Here is a 10,112-nt window from a genome sequence, read left to right as displayed (position 1 = left end):
TCTTCTGCTGTAAGGGAATGATCGAGGGCATCATGGTCATACTCTTCTTCTGGCTCCTGGTGCAGGTCCTTTTCACCAAACAACTGGAAGGTATGCTCTTAAAGGAAAAGTTCACAAACAATACTTGTGTATTTATTTAAATGAGTAATCCTCCTCATATCCATACCAGCTGCTGTGAGATCTATTCCAGAAGTAATTTCAGTGTGATGTGGTGATGGGGGTCAAAATCCTCAAACTAAAGCCTCTTTTTAAAATGCATTATTCTGCAGATCTAGAGCCCTGATGTTCCATAATTTCCATTGGATTAACATCCAGAAGTGATCTACGTGCAGCCTGTATAGATAAGAGGAATTATAACAGCAACCAACCAAATCTGAAATGTACAAAAAGTCGTGTGAATATTGTTTTAAGGCAGACTCAAAACCCATCCTTCCAAATGCAGTAAAATATTTAATGTAGGTCAAGGCTAATTGATTCTATTCTTTCTTATGTCTACAGTTCACCTCCAAATCCTCCTCTTGGTCGGACTTATCGTATTTTGTCTGTGCTTGCTCCTGGGATGTTTTCTGTGCTGGAGGAATAGTGACATCTGTGCAGTGAAAGACAAAGATCCTGTGACGTCAGCACCGGCTCCTGCCGAACCTTTGACCTTTGTGCAGAGTCCGCCTCCCTCCGCAGTGACGGCAGCGTCCAGGCCGCAGTACGAGGAGCTGGGTGGAGAGGTGCACGAGTACCCCTCCACTTTCACCAGCCCGGCCTTTTCACAGGCGGAATTTCCCTCTCTGCCATTGACTAGCCGAGCTGGAGTCTCCTCTGAACAGAAGGAGCAGACAAAGTGTTATTTCTCCCTGCGCCGCCTCAGCACACCACCGCTAACAGCACCTCTTTACAAACCCATAGATCACAGCAATGCTTCTCATCCTGCTTTTCCCAAACTGGGACTGTTGGCTAAAACGCGTAAGGCTCTACAGAGGCGCTGCACGGTGACAGGGAGTTTATCTTATGATGAGCACAGCAGGCTCACCAGCCCCGGTGCTGTGTCTCCTTCCATGCCTGAAGGGCCAATCCCGCTTGTTCCTCTGAGCTACGGCTCCAATTTAAGCTGCCAACAACCAATATCACCAAAACCATGCCTCCAGTTCACTATGGCCTTCTCTCCAGAGCAGCAAACCCTGGCAGTCACCGTCCTCGGCCTCACTGGGACCCCTCACAGACTGGAGGACCTGTCTGTGCTGGGCAGCCTGCCGCCTCTGTACCCCTGTCCCATACAGGCCTCTGTCCAGAGCGGCCTCAGCCCAGAGAGCCACAGCCTGCTGCTGCTTTTAAAGGTGAGCTCAGAGAAGGAGCTCCAGAGGTGTGTGCTGAGAATAGCCGTATACACACGGGAGCCGGCCAGCCTGAGAGGCACCACACTGGGGGAAGTGGAGGCCGAGTGTGGAGGAAAAGACTGGAGAGCGGAGCAGCTATTTCACTTCGCCAAAGAGCTCAACCCAAACAAGTGGAACCTGAAAAAGGTAGGACTTAATAAAGTCATGTTTTGGAGCAGGTTGTTATCAGATTTACTTATTCTGAGGCCCCAAATCCATTTTTGGGACCCTTTTGACCCCCTTATAAGCACTTTAAGGACTTAAGCGCAGACTCTAAGGCCGTAGTCACCAGTTCTGCGTGGAGGTTAGTTGAAACTATCTGCTAAAACAAAAAAAAATAGGAAAGGGACCAAAATCTGTATTTTATTCCATCTTGTTTTGTTTGAACAATGGGAACTTTTTTCCCTTTTGTATATTTTGTATTTTTCCCCCTGAAAGGCAAAAGTCTCAAGCAACTCCTACTGTTTGAGGTTTCACTCTCTTCTCTTTGAACTTTTGCCCTTTGTCAGCGGAGTCTGATTTCCCACAATGCACCGGTGTGTAAGGGGCTTAGCTGCCCTCCGCAGATCTTCATCTTGCTTCAGTATCAGACTCTGGCCCACCGCATCAAAGCCTCAGTACTCAGAGCAGATAACCTGGACCAGCTCGCGCGCACGGCGGCAGCAGCAGGTAAAAACAGCCTTTAAAATGTGTGTTTGATTTAAAGATCTCACAAGGACGTCATGCGTAGAGGCATTATGTAAGCCTGTGTGGGACATTTGCCTTACAGGGGCAGAGGTAAAATCATTCCCTATGTTTGCTTTTAATGTTTAGAGGATTAAATGATGTCTTGCAGGACCTGAATGCAGCAGGAGATCATCCCTTTTTTAATGACATTGTGCTTTAATCCTCCACTATTCACAATCCTCAGGAAAATGTTCCAATCTCCTCTGGATCTCTGAGCTGACAACTCTAATCTTTGTTAGCATTAGCCTGTCTGGGTTTTATTATTTTTTTCATGGCAGACAAATACATGCTGCATACAGAGCCATTACGTTTTATGATATCCATTTCATGTACAGTATGTCGCATGCATCTGCTTCGATAATCTCTCCTTGTTTTTGTAACAGATTATGAAAGTGTTTGTGCAGGAATATTTGGACGACAGAGAAGACAGAGCATTTTTATTACTATTTATTCTGGGTCCATGTTTAACTTGACAATAAACTTCATTTATAGGACAGAAGGTGATGTGAAGACTGTAAACATTTTTATCCAGTTTTTGTAACTGGACAGTGTTCATAAATGTGGTCAACGTGAAAACCAATTAAAACCAAGAGCCTGGTGGGTTACAGAATGTATGCTTGTCTGCAGCTGTGAGGTTGGCAGCTATTTATGAAAGCAAAGTTTTACTGTTTTTACTGAATAACTTACATACTTAGTTTCTGTGCAGAGTACCAGGTGGTGAATAATCTGCATCATGAGGGAGTTGTGATCAGCAGCAGAGAAACTAAGGCAGCGTCCTGCACTGTGTGGAACGCTTCCTTCATCTTTGACCTGCCTCCAGGAGACATCAGTCAGCTGCCGCTCACGCTGGAGTTCATAATTATGCAGGTATAAAAATTGCTTTGCAAGCTCACTAACACAGAATATAATACTTTTAATGAATAACTACACTCTTGTTTTGTAACTACCTAATGTGAACTCTCTTTCTCATTTGCAGAACCAGGTCAGTTCAGAAGGTGAAGTCCTGGGTCGAGTCCTGATCGGCTCAGAGGCTGCAGACGCAGGGCGCGCTCACTGGAGGGACATGTGCAGCCTGCAGGTGGAGCAGGCACGCTGGCACACTGTGCAGCCAGAGCCTCCATAGAGCTCTGACACGGGTGCTGACAGAACTATTGAGTGACCAGAGCACGGACTACTGTTTGATCTCGTCCAAAATGAGACATATGGAGGTGCACACAGACAATGTCTGACTTTGTACATTAAAAGATGTGTTCACTGACAATGCATGCATGATGGATGGATTCTCAGCAACCAAATCTTTACAATGGCCTTATTTCAATGCATCCAACTGTGAATTCCCTCACAGGAAATACTGTAAGTGCACAACATGACCTCAGAAACATCACAATGAAAGTTTACTTTACTGACTTTTTTTTCTTGTAACAGAACAATGTAATTGTTGTTATTTCTTACAACAATTTAGTCTCTCTCCCTGTAAACACATGTAAAGTCTATTGAACACAACAATACATTCATGGACATCTGTGATTTCCTTTCGGGGACTTCTGGGCTTCTTTCACAGTACTGTCCAGGCTGTCGGACTTTCTGAGTGTAACAATGATGTGAAGAACCATATCACGTCATAGAAATAAAACACACTGACTTTTATTAACACTGTTATTATTTGTCCTCCAGAAAAATATCACAATCCTTTCATGTACAGTTAAAAATCACCCACCAAGTATCATCTTTGCTGAAGTCCTATTTAATTTCAGTAAAAGCATTCAGTAGAAGCGATAAGGCACAGAGCGTTATGACGAAGGTCTTAACAGAACACCTCATTTGTCCTCTTCGTCTTCATCAGGGCTCCAGATATCTACAAGCTCAGCCTGGAATATTCCATCAGGATAGAGGGAGGGTGGTCTCTTCTTCTGCAGGTCGATCCCTTCTGAACTGTGAGATATGGTTGGCACTTCAACACAGGCGGAGGAGTTGTCTGATGCATTATGGGGACCATGCTGGATTTGCTGCTTACATGTTAGTGCGGCTAAATCAGGAGGGGAAGTAATTACACAAAGGTTAATATTTCAAAATGTCAAACACATTGAGTGTTAGTACACGTTCGAAAGATGGAAGTCCAAGGAAAGAAGAAGGGAAAGGAACTGAGATCAGGGACGTATCCACCAATAGTGAGCTTCTAATTTTGATCAAACAACAGAAACAACTAAGATAAGCTACAGACACGACACAGATGACAGCACAGGCTACACTAATGATTATTACACTGATTAATGCTTAACTTCACCTCGCAGCTGATTCTCATGTTTTGCCTTCAGACTGATGATTCTTGCGCTCATAGTTGACATCTGACAGAGGAGAGAAAAGTTTAAAATCTCTCATTCCTTCTTCAAATCGGGAGCTGTCGGCCACGGCATAGTTTCAAAATAAAAGCCTGGATGTGACTGATTGTTTCTCTGTTGTCATACAATAACAGTCAACCAGTGTAGGATAGTGACGGACTGTAACTCTTTCCTATCCTCTTACGGTTGAGTCAGATGTGTTCCAGCTGACCGCTTCACTCCTCAGCTTCAAATCCGATTATTCACCGAGCAGAAAGAGTCATATGTGAGATTACAGCTGAACTATGTTTCAAGTGGTCATACAGCCAGGGAGACACCCCTCCATGTGTGCTGTGTGCTCTTTGATTAAAGCAGAAGCTGGGATTAGTGCAGTGTGCAAATATGTGTGTGAGTATATGTAATAAATAAATGTGCAGTTCTGTTAATTTCATGATATAATCTGCGCGCCATTAATTATATTAATTTGCATGAGCTGCAGATGCTAAAACAGCATCTGTGGAACATATGGGCATGCAAGTACAAATACGTAGACTGTCTTTTGAGTGGTGGTAGCTGGAGGCTTTATGTTGATGTGTTTTGAACAGTTCCATTTAGTGTAATTTAAGCTTTACTTGTTGGCTTTGGTTGTGGTTGTGTTCCTCAGTAGTCACTTCTCTTGGCTTTCCCTCCTCCTCACTGCCCTCTTCGTCCTCCTCAAACACCGGCATCAAACCTGAGCCCTGCTGCCAGACCCTCCTCTCCACTGCTTTCTGAATGAAAATCAAAGAACCAGATGGGTTCTCTCTGTAGTCCATCTATGTAGTCTTATTTGTTCTCAATATTGATTTACTGAGGCTTCTTACCCTTATAACTTTGGATGTGTTGGAACGGTCCTGTGGTGAAGAGGCTCCTGTCTGAGCTGCTGCTGAGCTGCTGTCAACCGTTAGCATCTCCTTTCCTTCTCGCTCCTTAAAGAGACTCTTCAACTACAAATAAGATGGGATAAACACAGCTTGTTTTTAGACTAAAATAATTGGGACCACCCACACTAGCAGCCCTACAAACAATACTAGCTTAGGTCTAATGACAATGCCAACCGGAGGATGATTAAGTTAACTGTGTTAGCATGCTAACAGTTGTATGTTATCAGTGGTAGAAGAAGTAAGTTGAATTACTACAACAAAATTAGTACGCTGTTACAACTAAGATACCAAACTTTCAAAGTTTAGTGAATTCAAAGTTTTAGCTTTCCATCATAGCTTACTAGCAAAGTAAAAATGAGGAATTTCAGAGTGTTAGCATGCTAACTGTTGTCTATTTTCTGTGGTGGAAGTTGGAAAACCACAATAAAGGAATACAGTTACCAAAAATTCTGCTTTAGCCGACAACAATGTAAGAGTAACCTACATATCTTTCAAAATTGGCCATTACAGAAAAAAATTATATTAAATCAATGAGTTCGAATTAATGATGTATCAATGTGTAGAATACATTCCTGTTGCAGCTGGTGATGGTGTGGCTAATGTTTGAATTCTTTTTTGGGTAACTTGTGATCCATGAAGTTGTTTTTAATCCTAACCTAAAGTAATGCTTCATCAATTATTTGTGGAATATATTTTGTATTATTAATCAGAATCTGTAAAGTCGCTGCTAACTTTAAATAAAATAGTGAGTAAAAAGTCATATATTTGCCTCTGTATTTAAGTGGAGTGCAATTATAAACCTCAAAATTGTACTTTTACTTGGTTCAATTTATATTGAATTGAATATAATGAATCCTTGAGCAAGGAAACGTCAGCTCATTCATGTTTCCCAGATGATGAATTTTAATAACTTTACAATTCAACCTCTGGGGAACATGCGTGTCTGTAATTTAATTAAGGTCTAAAAGTTGTTGAGAAATTTCAAACACAACCACAAATGTCAATCTTCTGGTGCTGGAGGAAAAACTCGAGGGGTTACCAAAGTTATTGGGATTCATCCTCTGGGGAACATGAATCCAACATTTATTTGGATGTTTCAGCTTAAACAAACTTTCCTTTCCTCAGGAGAACATTTCCTTCCGTAGAGCCTCGCTGCTGAATAAAAAAAGGTGAACTGAAATCTTGGCATCATGTACTACATTCGTACCTGCTCAGTGACCAGCCTCCTCTGTTGGTCCGTCTCTGGATTAACCGCACAGACAGTTTTTTCCTTCCTGCCTTCCACAGACGATTTGTCATCTTTAACCTGCAGGCAAGCAGCTTGTTATTTATTATCTTCATCACCACCACTTATTATTCTACCACAAAATATTTACCCTTAATACATGTTCACATAAAAATAGCACAGTGTACAACATATTGTACATTTCCTGTTCAGTTAAGTAGTAACACTTGTTACCTTTGGGTGCTTGTTTGGGCTGCTCTGGCTGTCTGACGGTGGCTCCCATAACAAAGAGGATTCAGATAAGCTGGTAAACAGACAGAGTTCACGATAAAGACACAGACAACAGAATTTCATTTTCACAGAATTTGCTGATGGTGCACTTTGAAAATGAAAACCTGCTCACTCTGTTTCTGCCTCTGCGTCCTGAGTCTGCACAGCTCTGCCGCCTGTGAAAAACACAGACACGGCAGTTTAACGCCCCCTTGTGTTGAAGATAAAATAACATCTTTTCTGTGGAGATGGGCGCCTACTTTATGTAAACAGTAATCTTTGTAAGAACATTTGCAGGTACGACAAACTTGTGAGATTCATTCAACCTTACATTTATATCTGTGAAGCAGTCCCTGACTCCTGCTCCTCTCCAGCTCCTGCTCCTGCTCGCATGCTTCAAGCTTGTTCTGTTGCAGACTCTCAGTTTCTTTTCTATTGGCAGGAAAATATGTCATATCAAATCAAATGTATGTGATTTACAGGAAGAATGGGAAGTAGTGATCTAAAATATAGACTTACTTGTTTTTCTGGCCTTGTGTTGTGAGTGTTTCAAGCTCACTTGCCAAGTGTGCAGCTTCTGTTTGGAGCTGAAATTAGACTAGAATTAGAATTTAAGATGCATCTAACCCAATTAAAGTGTTGTCAAGGAGTTTCTAAGCTTACCCCATTTCTGAAGTTGTTCTTCCTGAGTTCCTCCAGCTCCTCCTGTGTGACCTGCAGGGTCAAAGCCACCTTTTGCCATTTCTCAGTCCAATGTGAGGCCACGGCTCTGAGGTCCTTGATGACCTGGACTCTCACTGCTTCTTGTTTCCGATGCTCTTCCTCCTGCAGGAGCAGCTTCTCCTCCTTTTCGAGGACCTCCGCTTCCAAACACAAGCATCGATCCTGCATTTTCAGTTTTTCTGATTCCAAAACTTCCACAGATTCCCTGTAAAGTCAGTTTGTGAATATATCATTAGATAGGTTGAAATACAAGTTTGATGTTGAAATCTTAAAGAACAGGTGTCGTCTCACCTGAGCTGGCAGCACTTTTCTTTCATCTCTTTTAGCTCCTCATGTCGACCTTCATTCATTTTACTGCTCAGTTCATCTTTTTCTCTGACAAGCTGAGAGAGTTCTGTTGTCAGATCTGTGATCTGTTTGGAGTTGACGTCCCTCTCTGCTGTCATCTCCTGCCGCTGAGACTGTGATGTCGTCAGTTTCTGCTTCGTCACTTTAAGTTCCCATGTCAGTTTTTCATTTGCCTGGATTAATGACACAACAAGGATGATTTAAGAACCAGTTCAGAAAAAGTAAAACCTTAAAAAAGATAACGCTTTCCACCTCTTGCAGGGCCTTTAATTCTTCCCTCATCCGCATTGTTTCCTGGTCCTGTTTGTTGTTTTGGGACTCGGTGTTCTTACAACTATCTGAAACCTGTTGGGCCCTCTGAAGCTGCAGCTCCAGGGCCTGGTTAGTCTGCTGCAGATCTGCTTTCTCCTGTACCAATCATATGCAAAAACTCTTTATAAATTTTGAAGTTAGGAGCCTCAGATATAGATGATATATAGATGATATATATAATACCTGGATCAGTTGATCTTTGTCAGACAGATCCCCTGCCAGTTTGGTCTTCAGTTCTTTTATATTATCCTCCAGCTTCAGCACTTGAGTCGATAAGATCGCTTTTTCCTGATAAGAATCACATTTTAAAGGTGAAATTCCATTTGTAAAAATGCTGTAATATAGGACAAGGCGATACTGAATCACACAGGAAACTGACCAGGCATGCTTGGCTGATCTTGTTGTTGGCTTCACTCAGCTGTTCCTGAACTTCAGACTGATTCTGTCTCGTGTGGCTGAGCTTCTGGTTCATCTCCTCCATTTGATTCAACAGCGTCCTCTGTGTCTACGTACATAAGAACAAAATGCACATTGAAGAAAAAAAAGTAACTTTGATCTCTTACAGAAAGAAGAGTTGAGACTCCCCTTCATAGATTTTTTAACCGACCTCTGTAGAAGTCCTGAGTTTCTGGATCGCCTGGTTTCGTTCTTCTTCCTGTGTCTTCGCCCTCGCCTCAGCTTCTCTCAGGGCCTCTCTCAGCTTGTGCAGCTCTGTGTCAACCTTCTGACTCTCCTGAATTAAAGGTCCATGTGTAAATGCAGTGTTTGGCGAACACAAATACAGTATAACAGTATTTAGATCACAAATCTACACTTAAATCTTACACACCTGCTTGTTTAGGTCCTCTTGACTCAGTGGTAACGTTCTGCTAAGCGAACCAGGAGTTTTCTCTGTTGGATGGTCATTGCTTCCTCTGCCCAGAGCACACCGCATTTGCAGCAGCTCCTTCTCCAGCTGAAGGACCCTTGAGAGGGAATTTTACATGAGGAATTTCAATCTTGTCTAAAGACATTTAAATTCCCCCTTTTCTGCGTCTTTTGTTGCACTTACTTTTCATGAAGCTCCCCTCGTTGCCGGCTGATTTCAAATTGGGAAAATTCAGCTGCCTCCTTCTCCTGATTGAGAGCAGTAAGAATGAGATAATAGGAAACTTCAGACACCAATGCAAACCAGAAAAACTATGAAAAACCACCCCGAGCTCCAAAACAACTGGTGACAAGGAGGGACAAAATCCAGTAAGGTCCATCATGTAATTTTACTTACCTTATGTTTCATGTCAAGGAGTTGTGCAGTCGTTTTGTTGTAGCTCAGTTGAGAGTTCCTGTTCCTCAGTCGGTCCAGGGTATCCAGCTGCTCATGAGCATCCAGTATCCATTGCCCAGCGTCTGCTTGCCTAAAGCTACAATCACCTCGGGCGGCCCTCAGTTCAGCCCCTGGAGATGGAGGAAAGGGCCGTGTAGCACCCTCAGGCTCCAAATGGGACAGCGACTGCCACTTCCGCAGACCTGGGTCGCTCTGCCTGAAGCCCCCAGAGCTCCCAGATGTGCTGTAGTACATACATTATACCAGACTGAATTTATACACTACCCTAATTAGGAAGTGAATATAGCCGTGTCTCTGTCGCTTTAAAAGTGTATAAATTTCCACCTCACCTTGAGCTGACTTTAGACAGAAACCCTGTCCCAGAGACCGCAGCCATCCCACACCATGCTGAGGTCTGAGACAGAAACACACACATTTTTAAATTAACCTTTGATTAACCTGTTTTACCAGACAAAAGAACGAGTCTTACCTGGGCTGTGAAGCGAGATTTGGTGTCCCACATGTCGAGGTCTGCGAGAGAAAACGGACTTGAACTTCTGAACATTTTGGAGAGTCTTCCTTAATCCGAGCTATCAC

At 42.9% G+C, this 10,112-nt stretch overlaps 1 protein-coding gene across 1 annotated transcript; it reads right to left on the bottom strand.

The window, feature by feature from the left end:
* Positions 1-3,910: 3,910 nt before the first annotated feature.
* Positions 3,911-10,080, bottom strand: LOC138612669 (putative leucine-rich repeat-containing protein DDB_G0290503). Its single transcript, XM_069686046.1, has 19 exons — positions 10,006-10,080; positions 9,866-9,930; positions 9,477-9,759; positions 9,264-9,328; positions 9,042-9,177; positions 8,820-8,945; positions 8,592-8,717; positions 8,396-8,500; positions 8,153-8,308; positions 7,844-8,073; positions 7,493-7,757; positions 7,349-7,416; positions 7,161-7,261; positions 6,963-7,005; positions 6,794-6,863; positions 6,542-6,640; positions 5,275-5,397; positions 5,109-5,181; positions 3,911-4,044 (listed from the first exon to the last, which is right to left on the bottom strand). Exons 1-19 carry the CDS (start codon positions 10,078-10,080, stop codon positions 3,911-3,913), a joined length of 2,343 nt encoding a protein of 780 aa, XP_069542147.1.
* Positions 10,081-10,112: the final 32 nt, after the last annotated feature.

Source organism: Semicossyphus pulcher, unplaced genomic scaffold, assembly GCF_022749685.1.
Source record: "Semicossyphus pulcher isolate SPU_LCO1_2020_fin unplaced genomic scaffold, fSemPul1.0.p SCAF_8, whole genome shotgun sequence".
NCBI classification, from domain to species: domain Eukaryota; kingdom Metazoa; phylum Chordata; class Actinopteri; order Labriformes; family Labridae; genus Semicossyphus; species Semicossyphus pulcher.
Note: the sequence above shows the minus strand (reverse complement) of the source record. Positions and strands in the feature narration are given on the sequence as shown.